Source organism: Oncorhynchus masou, chromosome 12 (genome assembly GCF_036934945.1).
Source record: "Oncorhynchus masou masou isolate Uvic2021 chromosome 12, UVic_Omas_1.1, whole genome shotgun sequence".
Taxonomy (NCBI): domain Eukaryota; kingdom Metazoa; phylum Chordata; class Actinopteri; order Salmoniformes; family Salmonidae; genus Oncorhynchus; species Oncorhynchus masou.
In genome coordinates this window covers 29893048-29917591 of record NC_088223.1, presented here as the reverse complement: position 1 = coordinate 29917591, position 24544 = coordinate 29893048, and the positions used below count along the sequence as shown (strand labels likewise).

General features: G+C 47.4%; 1 protein-coding gene across 2 annotated transcripts in view; it reads right to left on the bottom strand.

The window, feature by feature from the left end:
* Positions 1-24544, bottom strand: part of LOC135549826 (trafficking protein particle complex subunit 9-like) — a 367075-nt gene that overhangs the window by 120328 nt on the left and 222203 nt on the right. For both annotated transcript variants that reach the window (XM_064980154.1, XM_064980155.1), the window contains one exon: positions 16788-16898. In XM_064980154.1, the coding sequence (XP_064836226.1) occupies positions 16788-16898 (111 nt within the window). The remainder of the gene's footprint in view (positions 1-16787; positions 16899-24544) is intronic.

Below are 24544 nucleotides of genomic sequence, written 5' to 3'. Positions count from 1 at the left end.
TTTTTTTAACACTCAAGAGTGTGGGATCGACCAGCTTCATTATGGCAATAATTAATCGATATTAAATAATTATGATTGTTTGAAGAAATGATAAAGTCTCTCTCACCCGGTTTAGAAATTCCACGACACTAGTTTGTGTGTGTAGGTATAACTATACACTGAGTGTACAAAACATTCGGAGATGCTCTTTTCATGACATAGCTTTCAACTGGTCAGTCTATGTTCCCTTGTTGATGTTCCGCTTCAATCACTTGTTAAATTCCACTTCAATCAGTGTATATGAAGGGGAGGAGACAGGTTAAATAAGGATTTTTCAAGCATTGAGACATTTGAGACATGGACTGTGTACCTGTTTGTATGTAATGTATGTGTGCCATTCAGAGTATGAATGGGCAAGATAAAATATTTAAGTGCCTTTGAACGGGGTATGGTAGTGCCAGGCACACCTGTTTGAGTGTGTCATGACCTGCAATGTTACTGGAAATGGTCCACCATCGAAAGGATATCCAGTTAACTTGACACAACTGTTGGAAGCATTGGAGTCAACATGGGCCAGCATCCCTGTGGAACGGTTTCGACACCTTGTCGAGTCCATGTCCCAACGAATTGAGTCTGTTCTGCAGGCAAATGTGGTGCAACTCAATATTAGGAAGTTGTTCCTGATGTTTTGTATAGTCAGTGTATATTTCTATACTATAAATATCAGCACAGATCAGATCCCCGAGCCGACAAGGTGAAGAATCTGCAGATGGGCAAGGCACTTAACACAAATTGCTCCAGAGTCGCCGTTCGGTGTCTCAGGGGGAGTTGGGATATGCAAAAAACTAATTTCCAAATCAAACATGGTTCTAAACACACACAAGGGGCCATCGTCTCTAACAGCCAGGTCTACTTTATGGGTGTTATAACATGGTCCTGATAGAAGACAGATCTCTGTGGAATGACCTCGATGAGTTTAAACGGTGTGACGCCTCGGACCAAACTAAGAGCACATGATTTTATCTGATAACCACATTAGATTGTGTCCATTTCAGGCTCTGAGATGCTGTGAATCATCTGATTGCAGTAAGTCTTGGTTCGCCTGAATACTTCGGGCTTGGAGCTCCAACATGGAAAGAGAAAAAACACTGATGCAGGGAGGGACACCCGCACGCATGCACACACACACACACACACACACACACACACACACACACACACACACACACACACACACACACACACACACACACACACACTGTGTAGCATTGCATCATGGGAGTGGGTAAGAAGAAGACAGTGGAAAAAAGGAACCCGACAACTACAATCCCCCTTTTCACTCACAGACAGATGTATATCATAATCTCATCATGCAATTATGTCGGCTGTTTCTCCCAGTTTAGATCTACAAATGTTACAAATTAGAATTATCCACACACACAGCATGTCTACATTTTCCTCTGATTATTCAAACAGCAGTGCAGAATAGTTCATCTTAACCTGCATAGGAATCCATTAGAGAGAGAGAAAGAGGGTTGGAGTGGGAGAGAAAAAAGAGAGATAGAAAAAGTGAAAAAAGAGAAGTGTTTTTATCAAAGCACTGTTGCTGCAGCTCTAACAGCCAGTGATTGCACTGGGGAGAAACTGAGAGGAAGAGATGTGTGTGTGTGTGGTGTGTGTGTGTGTGGTGTGACTGAGTGTTTGTGAGCCCAGTGTTCTATTTTTAGCTCACATGCTTGAGCTCATGTGCTGAGAGTGGAGGTGGGCTGTGCGGAGGCGGGCTGTGCGGAGGCAGGCAAGAGCAACACGCTATTTATAGACTGCATGTGGCTGACTCCCCGTAACCCCCGGTTACCAGCAACAGCCTCAGCACTGACTCCACCTCCATCAATAACGGTCCTGCTCTTTCTGACACACACACACACACACACACACACACACACACTTCTATCGGATTGGCTGCTGTAGAGACAGATCTATACAAACAATTACAGTATGGATATACAGTATGGATATGCCTCAGTGCAGGAATCTGCTAATGCATTGATCAAGATGCTATTTAAATTCAGTCGATGCAGAGTTTGCAGGGAGGGACAGTATAGAGCACGGGGTTTCTCTCAATGCAGACAAACAAAGCTCTGAGAACATACTGTACGATGTTGAAATCTGGTGAATTATTCGCTTCATTAGTAAATTATCTAGTGGCTTGGAGGATCTAATGATAAAACCTCTGTCATGGTTTCAACTATATAAGATTATGGCTGTGAATGAATGGGATTGTGTTAAAAAGATATGTTGCCTGGCCCTGAGGGTAAACTAACAGACTGTTTAGAAGGTTCAGAAGCCAAAACAAAAATATAATATGATTCTTAAAAACTGAAACTTCACAATTTTTCAACTTCATTTTCATCATCTCCAGCACCACGCCAGCATGAACATATGTGAAAATAGTGCATTTCTATGTTTTGTAGTAAAAATATAGAGGACGATAAGTGCTTCCGATGACCTCATCGGTGTGCATCGTGCGATTTTGACCAATTGTGAGTAGGCATTGCCTACTAATTGGTTGATGATGTCATTGGAAGCAATTACCTTTCTCTTTTTTTACTATAACAACATAGAAACGACCCATTTTCCCATGTTAATGTTGGGGTGGTGCTGGAGACATTGGAATGTGAAGTTGAAACATTTGGAAATGTCCCTTTAATGTGTTTTGCTATTACAGCAACAATACTCAACTTACATTTTGATGCTCTCTCTCAATATGGGTGAGTGAGCAGGGATGTAGATGTTCCCATAACTAAACCCATTCCTTAACCCATTCCTTGTCCTTAAGGGAGCTAGTTAGGGAGGGGGGAGCATCTATAAAAAATACCATTACATGTCCATAATGAATGTGTGTCCCCAGATGGACCCAAACTAAACATGTTTAGGAAAAAAAAAAACATTTCTCCTCACAGCAAATTCACCCAGCATCACTGAGGTGTTTCGACCCTGGATGTTAAGAGAACCTTCCCTAGTAGGAAGTGAACCTCGAAGAACAATCAGGTCTCATCTCTGTCACAGAGGAAACACCTCTGAGAGGGGTGTGTCAGCCAGAAGAAGCTACTGGATGACACAGAACATATGCGGGCCACCATCCCATGCGTGGAAGAAAATAGATAATGGTTATGGGAAGCACATGCTGGCAAAACATTCATGTCTGTAAAGAAAAAAGGCTAAAACATAGGCTGATAATATTGCATTTGTAAATGAGCCTAGTGTCTTTTAAATCAGTGGTTCCCAAACTGTTGGGCGGGCCCCTCCCTCCGAGGGGTCGGCATGAGGGTCCCCATCCAGTACTAGTCAAAAGTATGGACACACCTACTCATTCAAGACTTTTTCTTTAGGTTTACTATTTCCTACACTGTAGAATAATAGTGTAGACAGTGTGTATCTCACAACTGTTGCGAAGGAGTAAAAGATGTTAGGGACAATAGAGGGTAATTCACAACAATTGTTTGCTAATATAATTGCTTGTAATAATGTAATTTTGATAATGGCGAGACTGGTGAGAGGTAAAATCCTTTTCATACATTGCCTACATTACTACAAATACTAATAGCTAAATATGAAAAATAAGAAATAGGATTCTTAAAATACAGTGGGGCAAAAAAGTATTTAGTCAGCCACCAATTGTGCAAGGTCTCCCACGTAAAATGATGAGAGAGGCCTGTAATTTTCATCATAGGTACACTTCAGCTATGATGGACAAAATGAGAAAAAAAAATCCAGAAAATCACATTTTAGGATTTTTAATTAATCTATTTGTACTGTACTTAGCACCGTGGTACTGGAATTCTCTCCTGAACATTTTAAAATGTGATTATCTAGTTTCGTTGGTGGAGTTTAAACACTTGATCGATGTATATATCATAGAAGAGTGTAATTCTTTTCAGGCCACCGTTTTTAGTCAAGACTTGTATTTTTAATGTAAAATGTTTTTGTTGTACTGTTGCTCTTCTCTCTCCCTCCCCTCTAGGAAGGCGATCCAGGTGGCTAAGTTCGACTTTCATACGTTGCCCCAGCCGGACCAGGAAGCCGTGCGCTACACCAACCCCAAACTACTGGAGGAGGAGAGGCTTCACGCCCAGGCCTCCATGATCAGCAGCACCCTGGGCATCACCTGGAACATCATATCCTTTGATGTTAGATGTATACAGAGCCCTATTAGAAGGCATCTGGATGCTACATCCGGAGGTCTTTTGGCTAGGGTGTCTGCCAGTTCTACTGCACCGACAGATGGGAGAAAGTATGGCGAAATGTGCATGCAGCCTTGGGCACTATATAGGGAATAGGGTGCCATTTGAGACACATCCTTTGTCAATATGCAGGCAGGGCACTCCATCAGAACCTCTTAGGTAATAAGGGGGCTATTACCAATACACTGACTCAGTGTTGTTTAGAATGGCCTATCAAGTTGTTACAGGGAGGTGGTGTACAATTAATAATTAATCGGAGTCCCTGTGCTGTTGAACTTGCCATCATATTTTCAATTTTGTTTGTCATAGTTGAAGTGTACCTATGATGATAATTACAGGCCTCTCATCTTTTTAAGTGGGAGAACTTGCACAATTGGTGGCTGACTACATACTTTTTTGCCTCACTGTAAATGGTTAAAGAAAAGTGTGATAAATAAAAACATATACCAATTTTATTTAAGGACCAAAAAACTGACAGCTGTGCCATATAAATCCAAGATAGTTGGGAAGAGATTTTCGATGTACACATTCCATGGCACATGGTTTAGGAATTGATACGCAAAACAACGCCGGATTCAAATCTTCACATTTTTCAATTTAAATTACTATACAAAATTCTTGCAACCAATAGAATGTTATATATATGGGGGATACAATCTTCACAGCTCTGCAGATTCTGCTGTGAGGAGGCAGAGTCATTAGATCATGTATTTTGGTATTGTCCATATGTAGCTCGTTTTTGGTCACAGGTCCAGGAATGGCTGAAGAATTGCAACATTTGCCTAGAACTACCGCTGCAGATAGCAATGCTGGGTGATTTGAAAAGCCATAGTCAATCAATCAATAATATAATAGTTATTTTTAATTTACAATCTGTAGAAGCTATGGGAATAGAAAGGTTCAATACTTTTGTGAAGCATCACTGCACAGCATATCCTACCGATCCTCGACTTCGGTGATTTCATCTATAAAATAGCCTCCAACACTCTACTCAACAAACTGGATGCAGTCCATCACAGTGCCATCCGTTTTGTCACCAAAGCCCCATACACTACCCACCATTGCGACCTGTACGCTCTCGTTGGTTGGCCATCGCTTCATATTCGTCGTCAAACTCACTGGCTACAGGTTATCTACAAGTCTCTGCTAGGTAAAGCCCCGCCTTATCTCAGCTCACTGTTCACCATAGCTGCACCCACTCGTAGCACGTGCTCCAGCAGGTACATCTCACTAGTACCCCCAAAGCCAATTCCTCCTTTGGTCGTCTTTCCTTCCAGTTCCCTGCTGCCAATGACTGGAACGAACTGCAAAAATCTCTGAAGCTGGAGACTCATATCTCCCTCACTAGCTTTAAGCACCAGCTGTCAGAGCAGCTCACAGATCACTGCACCTGTACATAGCCCATCTGTAAACAGCCTATCTATCTACCTACTTCATCCCCATACAGTATTTATTTATTTAACTTGCTCCTTTACACCACAGTATCTCTACTTGCACATTCATCATCTGCACATCTACCATTCCAGTGTTTAATTGCTATATTGTAATTACTTCGCCACCATGGCCTATTTATTGCCTTAACTCCCTTATCTTACCTCATTTGCACTCACTGTATATAGACGTTTTATTTTATTTTGTTCTACTGTATTATTGACTATGTTTTGTTTATTCCATGTGTAACTCTGTGTTGTTGTATGTGTCGAATTGCTATGCTTTATCTTGGCCAGGTCGCAGTTGCAAATGAGAACTTGTTCTCAACTAGCCTACCTGGTTAAATAAAGGTGAAATAAAAATAAATTAAATAAAAGTTGAAAAATATATGGCAAATAGAAATCCAAAATGGATGATGTTAAGAGATATATGGGAGGGGTTGAATAGAGCTGAAGGGTGAGACTAATAACAAGATATATGCATGTGTGTATGTATATGTATATATAAATATTAACCAACAAAAATATATGGGGGATTGGAAATGATGCAGACAATTACATTGATGGAAGCAACATTCTTTCCACAATATTAAACTGAACCAAATCTCACATTTGGAATCATCAGACCAATGTTTGTTGCTCGTGTTTCTTGGCCCAAGCAAGTCTCTTCTTATTGGTGTCCTTTAGGAGTGGTTTCTTAACAGCAATTCGACAATGAAGGCCTGATTCATGCAGTCTCTTCTGAACAGTTGATGTTGAGTTGTGTCCTTTACTTGAACTCTGTGAAGCATTTATTTGGGCTGCAATCTGAGGTGCGGTTAACTCTAATGAACTTGTCCTCTGCAGCAGAGTTAACTCTTGGTCTGGCGGTCCTCATGAGAGCCAGTTTCATCATAATGCATGACTGTTTTTGCGACTGCACTTGAAGAAACTTTCAAAGATCTTGAAATTTTCCAGATTGACTGAACCTCATGTCTTAATTTAATGATGGACTGTTGTTTCTCTTTGCTTATTTGAGCTGTTCTTACCATAATATGGACTTGGTATTTTACCGAATAGGGCTATCTTCTGTATACCACCACTACCTTGTCACAACAAGGTACTGGCCCAACACTATAACCACTAGGCTACCTGCCGCCCCATGTTTAGAGTTTCAAGAAAATTAGCTTTAAAACTGCAATATTTTCTTTGCACCCCAAGACAAAATGTGTAGAATTGCAGGAAATAAGGAAGGAGGGGGGAACAGGATGTTCCCCAATGCTGGAATGGGGGCCATGAGTGTAAACGTCATCAGGCAGTAAGTGTGGAAAGATTAATTTCAGATGGCGGCGCTATGGGATGTTGTTTCAAAGTTCTCCATCATCCATGTCTGTAAACAGACCGAGCAACTCAATGGGCCACCACTTCAGTGCTGAAAGAACAAAACCTCAGGAAAGACCTGTGATTCAGACAGAGGTTTCAGGCCATGCAGGAAATAACAGCAGTCTGCAGGATGAATGGAGCAAAAAACCTGAAAGGATATTATGGAGACTATCATGAGATACTCCAGTGAAGGACGTTCACCCTGAGCTTTTGTTCACACAGAAGAGACAGAGATATAAAAAGAAGCCCCTCAGGGATCTTTCCTGTCTGGCAGTCAGTTACAGATTAAACTGATACTTCAGGGGCTCAACTCACACACGACACCTACACATGCACACAAACACACGGCACAGCACGCACGCACACACACACACACACACTCTACGAAGTCAGTATGGAGTTCAACAACCAACTAAGGGAGAATGGCTGTTGGCTCTTCTTCTCCAGATTCATTAGAATTAGGGCTTCTTTAGGCCTAGGGCACACGTTTCTTATAGTAGTTTGTTTGGAAGCGGTCGTGATGTCTGACACTCAGTTGCCAGTTTATTAGGTACACCACCCCGTTCACAAGAGTTCGCTCCTACAGACTGTGAGGCACGTGGACGTGGCTTGCTATATAAAGCAGGCAGACAGTAATCGAGGTATTCGGTTCCTGTTTGATTGAACGTTTGAATAGGCAAAATGAGTGACCTAAGCGAATGAGCACAGTATGATTGTGAGAGTTAGTTGTGCTGCTTCCAGTACGTTTGAAAAGTGTGGCCTCCTGGGCTATTCATGCATGATCGTGTCTAGGGTTTACAGAGAATGGTGTGAAACCAAACACATCCAGTCAGCAGAGAGAGAGGTCGAAGGAGAATGGCAAGAGTCGTGCAAGCTAAGAGAAGGGCCACAAACAACACAGTGGTGTGTCCAAACAGGATCTCAGAACCCACAACTCGTTGGTCCTTGTCACGGACGGGCTCAAGCAGCAGACGACCACACCGGGTTCCACTCCTATCAGCTACAAACAAGAAGTGGCTCCAGTGGGCACCACCAACACTGGACAATTGAGGAGCGGAAAACCATTGCCTGGTCCGACGATTCCCGGTTCCTGTTGCGTCATGCTGACGGCAGAGTCAGGATTTGGCGTAAGCAGCATGAGTCCATGGCCATATCCTTGCCTGGTGCCAACGGTACAGGCTGGTGGTGGTGGTGTAATGGTGTGGGGATGTTTTCCTGGCACATGTTAGGTCCCTTGATACCAATTGAGCAACGTGTCCATGCCCCCGAAGACTTCAGGCTGTTCCGGAGGCAAAGGGGGGTCGGACCCGGTACTAGAAGGTGTACCTAATAAACTGGCAACGTGTATTTCATCGACAAGAACGTCACCTGTCCCCCCTACAGTGGTTTATTTACCTTTATTCAGGTCTGCGTGAAGGGGTTTCATTTTAACTGTGGGTTATGATCCCTTGAGATCTCATGCTGTGAATTTCATTAAAGTCATGAATAACATTGTGGCTGCCCATTCAAATCAAGACAAAACAACCAAACTACAATAGACAAGTCCTGCTCTCTCTATTCTCCCTTTTCCCCATGGTGCTCATATACAAAGAGAGAGAGACAAAAGGAGCTTTGGTTGAAGAGGCTGACAAGAGGTCGGTGTTTGAGCTTTCTAGGGCTTCCAAACATCAGAGGGGCCATTTTCATTCATATCTCCTGCACCTCTCATCTGTCTTTCAGCTGTAATGAACAGGAATGAGTGGTAAAGATCTGGAAGGCTGAGCGTTGGAAGATGGGAGAAGATGAAGTGAACAAGACCTCTTTCCTTCTTCAATGAACTCGCACACGAGCAGCCGCGAGCGCACACACACACACACACACACACACACACACACACAAACACACACACACACACACACACACATACACACACACGAGAAGCGGCGCACACACACACACACGAGCAGCCGCGCTCGAGTTGTACTTATGCAAATAAAGATTTCCAAGGTAACGTTAAACATATTCAATAGCACTATTTAAACAGATGAAGTGTTTTTGTTAATATCCCAAAAAACAGAGAAAACATTTGACAATTATAGAAATAAACAAAAATCAAAGACGTTGATAATAAACTGTATTAAATATAATACAGACTATTTACCTTCATATATTATAGAAACCAGGGCTTCAGGTCACTGGGAGTGTTTTCCTGTTCTAATATATGGAAGCTCAGGCAGGATTCAGAGCTCTGTGTCTCCACTGCGGCTGTAATACCAGCGATTAAAAATGAACTGCTGACCTGCCTGTAACCGGCTCACATGCACACTTTGAATTAAAAGTCTTTAAAAGACAGCGCGACCTCTTGACCAGACCTCTCCGAAGGCAGTGGGTTCCTCCTTCCTAACGTGTTACCATAGACAGGAGAACAGGGCGGTCCAAAGTCTTACTGTCACTTTCCTGGAAAAGCTAGGAGACCAACCTCTATCTTTGCAACAGCAAAATGGACCTAACTTATGAACCAGCCATGTAGAGAATAAGAAAGATAAACATGTTAGACTAACCATTTCTAGAGAGATTCCAATAGTCCAACACAAGGATAGTGTGAGAATATTCCGCTATTTGGCTGTGTGGCTGAAAAGAACATCCCCACACCACCCTGTGTTGTCTCAGATGCAGGCTGTAAGAGAACAATCCTCTCCTGTAGAGTAAGGAACAGCCACACACCACCCTGTGTTGTCTCAGATGCAGGCTGTAAGAGAACATTCCTCTCCTGTAGAGTAAGGAACAGCCCCACACCACCCTGTGTTGTCTCAGATGCAGGCTGTAAAGAGAACATTCCTCTCCTGTAGAGTAAGGAACAACCCCACACCACCCTGTGTTGTCTCAGATGCAGGCTGTAAGAGAACATTCCTCTCCTGTAGAGTAAGGAACAGCCCCACACCACCCTGTGTTGTCTCAGATGCAGGCTGTAAGAGAACATTCCTCTCCTGTAGAGTAAGGAACAGCCACACACCACCCTGTGTTGTCTCAGATGCAGGCTGTAAGAGAACATTCCTCTCCTGTAGAGTAAGGAACAGCCCCACACCACCCTGTGTTGTCTCAGATGCAGGCTGTAAGAGAACATTCCTCTCCTGTAGAGTAAGGAACAGCCCCACACCACCCTGTGTTGTCTCAGATGCAGGCTGTAAGAGAACATTCCTCTCCTGTAGAGTAAGGAACAGCCCCACACCACCCTGTGTTGTCTCAGATGCAGGCTGTAAGAGAACATTCCTCTCCTGTAGAGTAAGGAACAGCCCCACACCACCCTGTGTTGTCTCAGATGCAGGCTGTAAGAGAACATTCCTCTCATGTAGAGTAAGGAACAACCCCACACCACCCTGTGTTGTCTCAGATGCAGGCTGTAAGAGAACATTCCTCTCCTGTAGAGTAAGGAACAGCCCCACACCACCCTGTGTTGTCTCAGATGCAGGCTGTAAGAGAACATTCCTCTCCTGTAGAGTAAGGAACAACCACACACCACCCTGTGTTGTCTCAGATGCAGGCTGTAAGAGAACATTCCTCTCCTGTAGAGTAAGGAACAACCCCACACCACCCTGTGTTGTCTCAGATGCAGGCTGTAAGAGAACATTCCTCTCCTGTAGAGTAAGGAACAACCACACACCACCCTGTGTTGTCTCAGATGCAGGCTGTAAGAGAACATTCCTCTCCTGTAGAGTAAGGAACAGCCCCACACCACCCTGTGTTGTCTCAGATGCAGGCTGTAAGAGAACATTCCTCTCCTGTAGAGTAAGGAACAGCCCCACACCACCCTGTGTTGTCTCAGATGCAGGATGTAAGAGAACATTCCTCTCCTGTAGAGTAAGGAACAGCCACACACCACCCTGTGTTGTCTCAGATGCAGGCTATAAGAGAACAATCCTCTCCTGTAGAGTAAGGAACAGCCCCACACCACCCTGTGTTGTCTCAGATGCAGGCTGTAAGAGAACATTCCTCTCCTGTAGAGTAAGGAACAACCACACACCACCCTGTGTTGTCTCAGATGCAGGCTGTAAGAGAACATTCCTCTCCTGTAGAGTAAGGAACAGCCACACACCACCCTGTGTTGTCTCAGATGCAGGCTGTAAGAGAACATTCCTCTCCTGTAGAGTAAGGAACAGCCACACACCACCCTGTGTTGTCTCAGATGCAGGCTGTAAGAGAACATTCCTCTCCTGTAGAGTAAGGAACAGCCCCACACCACCCTGTGTTGTCTCAGATGCAGGCTGTAAGAGAACATTCCTCTCCTGTAGAGTAAGGAACAGCCCCACACCACCCTGTGTTGTCTCAGATGCAGGCTGTAAGAGAACATTCCTCTCCTGTAGAGTAAGGAACAGCCCCACACCACCCTGTGTTGTCTCAGATTCAGGCTGTAAGAGAACATTCCTCTCCTGTAGAGTAAGGAACAGCCCCACACCACCCTGTGTTGTCTCAGATGCAGGCTGTAAGAGAACATTCCTCTCCTGTAGAGTAAGGAACAGCCCCACACCACCCTGTGTTGTCTCAGATGCAGGCTGTAAGAGAACATTCCTCTCCTGTAGAGTAAGGAACAGCCCCACACCACCCTGTGTTGTCTCAGATGCAGGCTGTAAGAGAACATTCCTCTCCTGTAGAGTAAGGAACAGCCCCACACCACCCTGTGTTGTCTCAGATGCAGGCTGTAAGAGAACATTCCTCTCCTGTAGAGTAAGGAAAAACCCCACACTAACCTGTGTTGTCTCAGATGCAGGCTGTAAGAGAACATTCCTCTCCTGTAGAGTAAGGAACAGCCACACACCACCCTGTGTTGTCTCAGATGCAGGCTGTAAGAGAACATTCCTCTCCTGTAGAGTAAGGAACAGCCCCACACCACCCTGTGTTGTCTCAGATGCAGGCTGTAAGAGAACATTCCTCTCCTGTAGAGTAAGGAACAGCCCCACACCACCCTGTGTTGTCTCAGATGCAGGCTGTAAGAGAACATTCCTCTCCTGTAGAGTAAGGAACAGCCCCACACCACCCTGTGTTGTCTCAGATTCAGGCTGTAAGAGAACATTCCTCTCCTGTAGAGTAAGGAACAGCCCCACACCACCCTGTGTTGTCTCAGATGCAGGCTGTAAGAGAACATTCCTCTCCTGTAGAGTAAGGAACAGCCCCACACCACCCTGTGTTGTCTCAGATGCAGGCTGTAAGAGAACATTCATCTCCTGTAGAGTAAGGAAAAACCCCACACCACCCTGTGTTGTCTCAGATGCAGGCTGTAAGAGAACATTCCTCTCCTGTAGAGTAAGGAACAGCCACACACCACCCTGTGTTGTCTCAGATGCAGGCTGTAAGAGAACATTCCTCTCCTGTAGAGTAAGGAACAGCCCCACACCACCCTGTGTTGTCTCAGATGCAGGCTGTAAGAGAACATTCCTCTCCTGTAGAGTAAGGCTTGTGGGTCACACACGGTGTACACACACACACACCTCCCCACCCGCATTCATAGCAGGAGGAAGGACGCTCCTCAGAGACAGCTGTGACAGGAGGCATAACTTGTTCAGAGGAATAACAAGCAGTGTGCAGAAGAGAGGAGAGGAACGGAGGCAGAGAGAGGTTCAGAGATGGAGAGGGAGAAGAGAGGAGAGGAACGGTGGCAGAGGTTCAGAGATGGAGAGGGAGAAAAGAGGAGAGGAATGGAGGCAGAGAGAGGTTCAGAGATGAAGAGGGGGAAGAGAGGAGAGGAACGGAGGCAGAGAGAGGTTCAGATATGGAGAGGGGGAAGAAAGGAGAGGAACAGAGGCAGAGAGAGAGGTTCAGAGATGGAGAGGGGGAAGAGAGGAGAGGAACAGAGGCAGAGAGAGAGGTTCAGAGATGGAGAGGGGGAAGAAAGGAGAGGAACAGAGGCAGAGAGAGAGGTTCAGAGATGGAGAGGGGGAAGAGAGGAGAGGAACAGAGGCAGAGAGAGAGGTTCAGTGATGGAGAGGGGGAGAGAGGAGAAGAACAGAGGCAGAGAGAGGGGTTCAGAGATGGAGAGGGGGAAGAGAGGAGAAGAACAGAGGCAGAGAGAGAGGTTCAGAGATGGAGAGGGGGAAGAGAGGAGAGGAACAGAGGCAGAGAGAGAGGTTCAGAGATGGAGAGGGGGAAGAGAGGAGAGGAACAGAGGCAGAGAGAGAGGTTCAGAGATGGAGAGGGGGAAGAGAGGAGAAGAACAGAGGCAGAGAGAAAGGTTCAGAGATGGAGAGGGGGAAGAGAAGAGGGGAACGGAGGCAGAGAGAGGGGTTCAGAGATGGAGAGGGGGAAGAGAGGAGAGGAACAGAGGCAGAGAGAGAGGTCCAGAGATGGAGAGGGGGAAGAGAGGAGAAGAACAGAGGCAGAGAGAGGGGTTCAGAGATGGAGAGGGGGAAGAGAGGAGAGGAACAGAGGCAGAGAGAGAGGTTCAGAGATGGAGAGGGGAAGAGAGGAACAGAGGCAGAGAGAGAGATTCAGAGATGGAGAGGGGAAGAGAGGAGAGGAACAGAGGCAGAGAGAGAGGTTCAGAGATGGAGAGGGGAAGAGAGGAGAGGAACAGAGGCAGAGAGAGGTTCAGAGATGGAGAGGGGAAGAGAGGAGAGGAACAGAGGCAGAGAGAGAGGTTCAGAGATGGAGAGGGGGAAGAGAGGAGAGGAACAGAGGCAGAGAGAGAGGTTCAGAGATGGAGGGAAGAGAGGAGAGGAACAGAGGCAGAGAGAGAGATTCAGAGATGGAGAGGGGAAGAGAGGAGAGGAACAGAGGCAGAGAGAGAGGTTCAGAGATGGAGAGGGGAAGAGAGGAGAGGAACAGAGGCAGAGAGAGAGGTTCAGAGATGGAGAGGGGAAGAGAGGAGAGGAACAGAGGCAGAGAGAGAGGTTCAGAGATGGAGAGGGGGAAGAGAGGAGAGGAACAGAGGCAGAGAGAGAGATTCAGAGATGGAGGGGAAGAGAGGAGAGGAACAGAGGCAGAGAGAGAGGTTCAGAGATGGAGAGGGGAAGAGAGGAGAAGAACAGAGGCAGAGAGAGAGGTTCAGAGATGGAGAGGGGGAAGAGAGGAGAAGAACAGAGGCAGAGAGAGAGGTTCAGAGATGGAGGGGAAGAGAGGAGAGGAACAGAGGCAGAGAGAGAGATTCAGAGATGAAGGGGAAGAGAGAGGGGGAACAGAGGAAGAGAGAGAGATTCAGAGATGGAGGGGAAGAGAGGAGAGGAACAGAGACAGAGAGAGAGTTTCAGAGATGGAGAGGGGGAAGAGGGGGAAGAGAGGAGAGGAACAGAGGCAGAGAGAGAGGTTCAGAGATGGAGAGGGGGAAGAGAGGAGAGGAACAGAGGCAGAGAGAGAGGTCCAGAGATGGAGAGGGGGAACAGAGGAGAAGAACAGAGGCAGAGAGAGAGGTTCAGAGGTGGAGAGGGGAAGAGAGGAGAGGAACAGAGGCAGAGAGAGAGATTCAGAGATGGAGAGGGGAAGAGAGGAGAGGAACAGAGGCAGAGAGAGAGATTCAGAGATGGAGAGGGGAAGAGAGGAGAGGAACAGAGGCAGAGAGAGAGGTTCAGAGATGGAGGGGAAGAGAGGAGAGGAACAGAGGCAGAGAGAGAGGTTCAGAGATGGAGGGGAAGAGAGGAGAGGAACAGAGGCAGAGAGAGATTCAGAGATGGAGAGGGGAAGAGAGGAGAGGAACAGAGGCAGAGAGAGAGGTTCAGAGATGGAGAGGGGAAGAGAGGAGAGGAACAGAGGCAGAGAGAGAGGTTCAGAGATGGAGAGGGGGAAGAGAGGAGAGGAACAGAGGCAGAGAGAGAGGTCCAGAGATGGAGAGGGGAAGAGAGGAGAGGAACAGTGGCAGAGAGAGAGGTTCAGAGGTGGAGAGGGGAAGAGAGGAGAGGAACAGAGGCAGAGAGAGAGGTTCAGAGATGGAGAGGGGGAAGAGAGGAGAGGAACAGAGGCAGAGAGAGAGGTCCAGAGATGGAGAGGGGAAGAGAGGAGAGGAACAGTGGCAGAGAGAGAGGTTCAGAGGTGGAGAGGGGAAGAGAGGAGAGGAACAGAGGCAGAGAGAGAGATTCAGAGATGGAGAGGGGAAGAGAGGAGAGGAACAGAGGCAGAGAGAGAGATTCAGAGATGGAGAGGGGAAGAGAGGAGAGGAACAGAGGCAGAGAGAGAGGTTCAGAGATGGAGGGGAAGAGAGGAGAGGAACAGAGGCAGAGAGAGAGGTTCAGAGATGGAGGGGAAGAGAGGAGAGGAACAGAGGCAGAGAGAGAGATTCAGAGATGGAGAGGGGAAGAGAGGAGAGGAACAGAGGCAGAGAGAGAGGTTCAGAGATGGAGAGGGGAAGAGAGGAGAGGAACAGAGGCAGAGAGAGAGGTTCAGAGATGGAGAGGGGAAGAGAGGAGAAGAACAGAGGCAGAGAGAGAGATTCAGAGATGGAGAGGGGAAGAGAGGAGAGGAACAGAGGCAGAGAGAGAGATTCAGAGATGGAGAGGGGGAAGAGAAAGGGAGAGGAAGTGAGAGAGTCAGAATAATCCCATGTCAAGACGTACAGCAGCTCTCAATGTAAACAAATGTCCGACATGTCTACATCAATGCAGAAGGAATGTGTGTTGAGAGATACAGCTAGCTACTGATTGAGCCCCCACTTAGTGTTCAAAATCAACATTAATCTCTTGTCTCATACTAAACTCCAGTGACATGAGCAGCTCCATAGACATATTTAGAAAGTTTAGGTTATCTAGTAAAGGAAGATTTTAAAGGCATAGTTCACCCAAATCACAAAATGATGAATTGGTTTCTTTACCCTGTAAGCAGCCTATGGCCAAATTAAGACAGCAGTCCGTGATTTGGTTAGTTCACCTTGTCAATAGTCTTCTTACAGGGTAAGGAAACCAATGTCATTTTGAACATTTGGGTGTACTACCCCTTTAAAGAGCGGCTCCAGAGGCTGTCGTTATTGACCCCCAGGAAAACACCCCAGAGCGGGATGTCAATAATGGACCTAACTACCATGGTTAGGTCAACAAGACAGCGTTGACCCGTCGGCACGAATCCATACTTAGCCATTACAGTCTCATTAACCCAACTCCGGCAATTAGAACGCTGTTTAAAGAACCTGAAGATAGAAGATACACTGCAGGCTATATGTAGGCTATAAATGTCACATGATACACACACAGAACATGGGCTTGGTCACAGTATACAAAACATTCAGAACACTTTCCTAATATTCAGTTGCACCCCCCCTTTGCCACCAGGCCATGGACTCCACAGGGTGCAGAAACCATTCCACAGTGATGCTGGCCCATGTTCACTCCAATGCTTCCCACAATTGTGTCAAGTTGGCTGGATGTCCTTTGGGTGGTGAACCATTCTTGATACACACGGGAAACTGTTGAGTGTGAAAACCCCAGCAACATTGCAGTTCTTGTCACAAACCGGTGCGCCTGGCACCTACTACCATACCCCGTTCAAAGGCACATCAATATTTTGTCTTGCCCATTCACCCTCTGAATGGCACACATACACAATCTATGTCTCATCAATATGGGACATAAATAAGGGATCTTGGGTTTCACCTGGATTCACCAAGTCAAAGAGCACATTTTCCTAATGGTTTGTACACTCAGTGTATATCGTTCACTCATATGACTCTGACTGGTTGGATTTGAGTTTGTGTTCATATACGTTCATTCATTTACGTGCTCATGTTCAAACCAGAAACCTGGCCCACAATGTATATACATTTAACACATGGAATGGACTGTTATCCACTGGCTCCCTGTGAACGGGCAGGTTAAAGGTCACATACCTCTGACACTCTGAGGGGTGCAGCACCAGGTCCTGGTTGTTGTTAGCGCTGACCATCAACTCATGTTCTGTTGAGTTGAACACGTCCAGCAGCAGGTGGCACTGACGGGTTCTGGGGAGAAAGATAGAACCGGGTTAGAACCACACACACACACACACACACACACACACACACACACACACACACACAAATGATGGGTACTGGGGGGAGAGATCGATGTTTTGAACTTGAAGTAATACAACATCCAAGCGTGTAACTTTGAACGAGTGTCATGCCTACACTCTTCAAATTGGAAAGAGAAACAGAACACAAACACACAAGCCAGTACAGTAGCTACTGTACACAGACACCGAACACTAGAATACACTGTTAAATTAATATTAAGTTGATTCATAATTTACTGATATACCGAAGATTAAAAATGTAAAGGTTAGTTCAGTGTTCACTTAGCAACTCCGAGGATATCAGTCAGTCTCCTGGCTGGACACTTGTTGAAAAGGTTCACTTTTAAAACATTTCTACGCCGCCTACAGAGTCTGCGATGTGAATGTTGCAACATTATACACTTCGCCCAGATGACTTTCTGATAGTTTTCGCTATTAAGCTACTGGTGTGGTGAGCGTTTTAACAGCCCTGTTCTACAGTATGTCGCTCTCTCCTGATTGGCTAAGCTGCTGTGTCGGTGCTTCCTGATTGATGGTCCAGCTAAACTGTGGGGAGGATAAATCAGTTGTCTCCCCCCCTCTCTCTCTTTTGGTACAACCATCCACCGGGTTAATCATGTCCTCCAGCAGAGACAAAGAGACAGTTGGAGATGCATGGACGCTCCTGCTAGAAATATGGTATTTAATTACTCTGACACTTTATTAGGGGGCCAGGACAAACTCTGATGAAATCTGCATAAACTCTGGGATTTAAGAGGAGGACAGAAGTAGAGTGGAAGGGCTGAGGACATGGTGTCTCTCTCTCTAAGAGGAGGGAGGGAGGGAAGCAGTTAAAAGGGGACGGCCGAGGGTAAAGCGGGCCTTTGCAGGTTTGTGGTCTGGAAAGTAGGTGAGCCAACAGTCTGCCTACAGTACATGGGTGATAGATTTTTGAGATCAGTTGCGTTTTGAGTAACTCCGGCTGCACAATGGACTACAGCACATACACTGAGTGTACAAACATGCTCCTTCCATGACAGACTGACCAGGTGAGTCCAGGTGAAAGATAAGGATCCCTTATTGATGTCTCCTGTTAAATCCACTTCAGGAGAAGACCAGTTAAAAAAAACATTTAAGTGCCTTTGAAAGGGGTATGCTATTTGGTAACAGGCACACCAGTTTGAGTGGGTCAAGAACTGCAACGCTGCTGTTTTTTAACGCTCAACAGTTTCCTGTGTGTATCAAGAATAGTCCACTGCCCAAAGGACATCCAGCCAACTTGACACAACTGTGGGAAGCATTGGAGTCAACATGGGCCAGCTTCTCCGTGGAATGCTTGCAACACCTTGTAGACTCCATGCCCCAAAGAATTGCAGTTGTTCTGAGGGCAAGACGGGGGAATACAACTCAATATTAGGAAGGTGTTCTTAATGTTTTGTACACTAAGTGTACACTAATCTAATTTCAGAGAAAATAGAGGACCATTCTTAAAACTATTTATTTTTCCAATGAATGATGCCTTTTACCTGTGTGTGGAAAGATAATAAAAAGAGAATGGCAGAGACAGGCTGGACTGGGGGGAGAAACAGACAGACAGGCTGGAGAGGAGAAAAGAGAGGGACAGGCTGGACTGGGGGGGAGAAACAGACAGACAGGCTGGAGAGGAGAAACAGACAGAGACAGGCTGGAGAGGAGAAACAGACAAAGACAGGCAGGAGAGGAGAAACAGACAGAGAAAGACAGGCTGGAGAGAAGAACCAGACAGAGAAAGAAAGGTTGGAGAGGAGAAACAGACAGAGAGAGACAGGCTGGAGAGGAGAAACAGATCGAGACAGGCTGGAGAGGAGAAACAGACAGAGAAAGACAGACTGGAGAGGAGAAACAGACAGAGACAGGCTGGAGAGGAGAAAGACAGACAGAGACAGGCTGGAGAGGAGTAACAGACAGAGACACGCTGGAGAGGAGAAAGACAGACAGAGACAGGCTGGAGAGGAGAAACAGACAGAGAAAGACAGGCTGGAGAGGAGAAACAGATCGAGACAGGCTGGATAGGGGAAACAGACAGAGCGAGACAGGCTGTAGAAAAGAAACAGACAGAGAACGACAGGCTGGAGAGGAGAAAGACAGACAGAGAGAGGCAGGCTGGAGAGGAGAAACAGACACAGAGAGACAGGCTGGATAGGGTCAACAGACAGAGAGAGACAGGCTGGATAGGAGAAAGACAGACAGAGACAGGCTGGAGAGGAGAAAGACAGACAGAGACACGCTGGAGAGGAGTAACAGACAGAGACACGCTGGAGAGGAGAAACAGACAGAGAGAGACAGGCTGGAAAGGAGAAACAGATCGAGACAATCTGGAGAGAAGAAACGGACAGAGACAGGCTGGAGTGGAGAAACTGATCGAGACAGGCTGGAGAGGAGAAACAGATCGAGACAGGCTGGACAGGAGAAACTGACAGAGAGGACAGGAGAAACAGACAGAAATACAGGCTGGAGAGGAGAAAAAGACAGAGAGAGACAGGCTGGAGAGGAGAAACAGACAGAGAAAGACAGGCTGGAGAGGAGAAACAGACAGAGAGACAGACAGGCTGGAGAGGAGAAACAGACAGAGAGACAGACAGGCTGGAGAGGAGAAACAGACAGAGAGAGACAGGCTGGAGAGGAGAAACAGACAGAGAGAGACAGGCTGGAAAGGAGAAACAGATCGAGACAGGCTGGAGAGGAGAAATAGACAGAGAGAGACAGGCTGGAGAGGAGAAACAGACAGACAGAGAGACAGGCTGGAGAGGAGAAACAGACAGAGAACGACAGGCTGGAGAGGAGAAACAGACAGAGAGAGACAGGCTGGAAAGGAGAAACAGATCGAGACAGGCTGGAGAGGAGAAACAGATCGAGACATTCTGGAGAGGAGAAACAGAGAGAGACAGGCTGGAGAGGAGAAACAGACAGAGAGAGACCGGCTGGAGAGGAGAAACAGACAGAGAGAGACAGGCTGGATAGGAGAAACAGACAGAGAAAGACAGGCTGGAGAGGAGAAACTGATCGAGACAGGCTGGAGAGGAGAAACAGACAGAAAGACAGGCTGGAGAGGAGAAACAGATCGAGACAGGCTGGAGAGGAGAAACAGACAGAGGGAGACATGCTGGAGAGGAGAAACAGACAGAGAGAGACAGGCTGGATAGGAGAAACAGACAGAGAAAGACAGGCTGGAGAGGAGAAACAGACAGAGAGACAGACAGGCTGGAAAGGAGAAACAGATCGAGACAGGCTGGAGAGGAGAAACGCACAGAGACAGGCTGGAGAGGAGAAACAGACAGACAGAGAGACAGGCTGGAGAGGAGAAACAGACAGAGAACGACAGGCTGGAGAGGAGAAACAGACAGAGAGAGACAGGCTGGAGAGGAGAAACAGATCGAGACAGGCTGGAGAGGAGAAACAGATCGAGACATTCTGGAGAGGAGAAACGGACAGAGACAGGCTGGAGAGGAGAAACGGACAGAGACAGGCTGGAGAGGAGAAACAGACTGAGAGAGACAGGCTGGAGAGGAGAAACAGACAGAGACAGGCTGGAGAGGAAAAACAGACAGAGACAGGCTGGAGAGGAGAAACAGACAGAGAGAGACAGGCTGGAAAGGAGAAACAGACAGAGACAGGCTGGAGAGGAGTAACAGACAGAGACACACTGGAGAGGAGAAAGACAGACAGAGACAGGCTGGAGAGGAGAAACAGACAGAGAAAGACAGGCTGGAGAGGAGAAACAGATCGAGACAGGCTGGATAGGGGAAACAGACAGAGCGAGACAGGCTGTAGAAAAGAAACAGACAGAGAACGACAGGCTGGAGAGGAGAAAGACAGACAGAGAGAGGCAGGCTGGAGAGGAGAAACAGACACAGAGAGACAGGCTGGATAGGGTCAACAGACAGAGAGAGACAGGCTGGATAGGAGAAACAGACAGAGAGACAGGCTGGAGAGGAGAAAGACAGACAGAGACAGGCTGGAGAGGAGAAAGAGACAGAGACACGCTGGAGAGGAGTAACAGACAGAGACACGCTGGAGAGGAGAAACAGACAGAGAGAGACAGGCTGGAAAGGAGAAACAGATCGAGACAATCTGGAGAGAAGAAACGGACAGAGACAGGCTGGAGAGGAGAAACAGATCGAGACAATCTGGAGAGGAGAAACGGACAGAGACAGGCTGGAGTGGAGAAACTGATCGAGACAGGCTGGAGAGGAGAAACAGATCGAGACAGGCTGGACAGGAGAAACTGACAGAGAGGACAGGAGAAACAGACAGAAATACAGGCTGGAGAGGAGAAAAAGATCGAGACAGGCTGGAGAGGAGAAATAGACAGAGAGAGACAGGCTGGAGAGGAGAAACAGACAGAGAAAGACATGCTGGAGAGGAGAAACAGACAGAGAGACAGACAGGCTGGAGAGGAGAAACAGACAGAGAGAGACAGGCTGGAGAGGAGAAACAGACAGAGAGAGACAGGCTGGAAAGGAGAAACAGATCGAGACAGGCTGGAGAGGAGAAATAGACAGAGAGAGACAGGCTGGAGAGGAGAAACAGACAGACAGAGAGACAGGCTGGAGAGGAGAAACAGACAGACAGAGAGACAGGCTGGAGAGGAGAAACAGACAGAGAACGACAGGCTGGAGAGGAGAAACAGACAGAGAGAGACAGGCTGGAGAGGAGAAACAGACAGAGAGAGACAGGCTGGATAGGAGAAACAGACAGAGAAAGACAGGCTGGAGAGGAGAAACTGATCGAGACAGGCTGGAGAGGAGAAACAGACAGAAAGACAGGCTGGAGAGGAGAAACAGATCGAGACAGGCTGGAGAGGAGAAACAGACAGAGAGAGACATGCTGGAGAGGAGAAACAGACAGAGAAAGACAGGCTGGAGAGGAGAAACAGACAGAACGACAGGCTGGAGAGGAGAAACAGACAGAGAGAGACAGGCTGGAGAGGAGAAACAGATCGAGACAGGCTGGAGAGGAGAAACAGATCGAGACATTCTGGAGAGGAGAAACGGACAGAGACAGGCTGGAGAGGAGAAACGGACAGAGACAGGCTGGAGAGGAGAAACAGACAGAGAAAGACAGGCTGGAGAGAAGAACCAGACAGAGAAAGAAAGGTTGGAGAGGAGAAACAGACAGAGAGAGACAGGCTGGAGAGGAGAAACAGATCGAGACAGGCTGGAGAGGAGAAACAGATCGAGACAGGCTGGAGAGGAGAAACAGACAGAGAAAGACAGACTGGAGAGGAGAAACAGACAGAGACAGGCTGGAGAGGAGAAAGACAGACAGAGACAGGCTGGAGAGGAGTAACAGACAGAGACACGCTGGAGAGGAGAAAGACAGACAGAGACAGGCTGGAGAGGAGAAACAGACAGAGAAAGACAGGCTGGAGAGGAGAAACAGATCGAGACAGGCTGGATAGGGGAAACAGACAGAGCGAGACAGGCTGTAGAAAAGAAACAGACAGAGAACGACAGGCTGGAGAGGAGAAAGACAGACAGAGAGAGGCAGGCTGGAGAGGAGAAACAGACACAGAGAGACAGGCTGGATAGGGTCAACAGACAGAGAGAGACAGGCTGGATAGGAGAAACAGACAGAGAGACAGGCTGGAGAGGAGAAAGACAGACAGAGACAGGCTGGAGAGGAGAAAGAGACAGAGACACGCTGGAGAGGAGTAACAGACAGAGACACGCTGGAGAGGAGAAACAGACAGAGAGAGACAGGCTGGAAAGGAGAAACAGATCGAGACAATCTGGAGAGAAGAAACGGACAGAGACAGGCTGGAGAGGAGAAACAGATCGAGACAATCTGGAGAGGAGAAACGGACAGAGACAGGCTGGAGTGGAGAAACTGATCGAGACAGGCTGGAGAGGAGAAACAGATCGAGACAGGCTGGACAGGAGAAACTGACAGAGAGGACAGGAGAAACAGACAGAAATACAGGCTGGAGAGGAGAAAAAGATCGAGACAGGCTGGAGAGGAGAAATAGACAGAGAGAGACAGGCTGGAGAGGAGAAACAGACAGAGAAAGACATGCTGGAGAGGAGAAACAGACAGAGAGAGACAGGCTGGAAAGGAGAAACAGATCGAGACAGGCTGGAGAGGAGAAATAGACAGAGAGAGACAGGCTGGAGAGGAGAAACAGACAGACAGAGAGACAGGCTGGAGAGGAGAAACAGACAGACAGAGAGACAGGCTGGAGAGGAGAAACAGACAGAGAACGACAGGCTGGAGAGGAGAAACAGACAGAGAGAGACAGGCTGGAGAGGAGAAACAGACAGAGAGAGACAGGCTGGATAGGAGAAACAGACAGAGAAAGACAGGCTGGAGAGGAGAAACTGATCGAGACAGGCTGGAGAGGAGAAACAGACAGAAAGACAGGCTGGAGAGGAGAAACAGATCGAGACAGGCTGGAGAGGAGAAACAGACAGAGAGAGACATGCTGGAGAGGAGAAACAGACAGAGAAAGACAGGCTGGAGAGGAGAAACAGACAGAACGACAGGCTGGAGAGGAGAAACAGACAGAGAGAGACAGGCTGGAGAGGAGAAACAGATCGAGACAGGCTGGAGAGGAGAAACAGATCGAGACATTCTGGAGAGGAGAAACGGACAGAGACAGGCTGGAGAGGAGAAACGGACAGAGACAGGCTGGAGAGGAGAAACAGACTGAGAGAGACAGGCTGGAGAGGAGAAACAGACAGAGACAGGCTGGAGAGGAGAAACAGACAGAGACAGGCTGGAGAGGAGAAACAGACAGAGAGAGACAGGCTGGAAAGGAGAAACAGACAGAGACAGGCTGGAGAGGAGTAACAGACAGAGACACACTGGAGAGGAGAAAGACAGACAGAGACAGGCTGGAGAGGAGAAACAGATCGAGACAGGCTGGATAGGGGAAACAGACAGAGCGAGACAGGCTGTAGAAAAGAAACAGACAGAGAACGACAGGCTGGAGAGGAGAAAGACAGACAGAGAGAGGCAGGCTGGAGAGGAGAAACAGACACAGAGAGACAGGCTGGATAGGGTCAACAGACAGAGAGAGACAGGCTGGATAGGAGAAACAGACAGAGAGACAGGCTGGAGAGGAGAAAGACAGACAGAGACAGGCTGGAGAGGAGAAAGAGACAGAGACACGCTGGAGAGGAGTAACAGACAGAGACACGCTGGAGAGGAGAAACAGACAGAGAGAGACAGGCTGGAAAGGAGAAACAGATCGAGACAATCTGGAGAGAAGAAACGGACAGAGACAGGCTGGAGAGGAGAAACAGATCGAGACAATCTGGAGAGGAGAAACGGACAGAGACAGGCTGGAGTGGAGAAACTGATCGAGACAGGCTGGAGAGGAGAAACAGATCGAGACAGGCTGGACAAGAGAAACTGACAGAGAGGACAGGAGAAACAGACAGAAATACAGGCTGGAGAGGAGAAAAGATCGAGACAGGCTGGAGAGGAGAAATAGACAGAGAGAGACAGGCTGGAGAGGAGAAACAGACAGAGAAAGACATGCTGGAGAGGAGAAACAGACAGAGAGAGACAGGCTGGAAAGGAGAAACAGATCGAGACAGGCTGGAGAGGAGAAATAGACAGAGAGAGACAGGC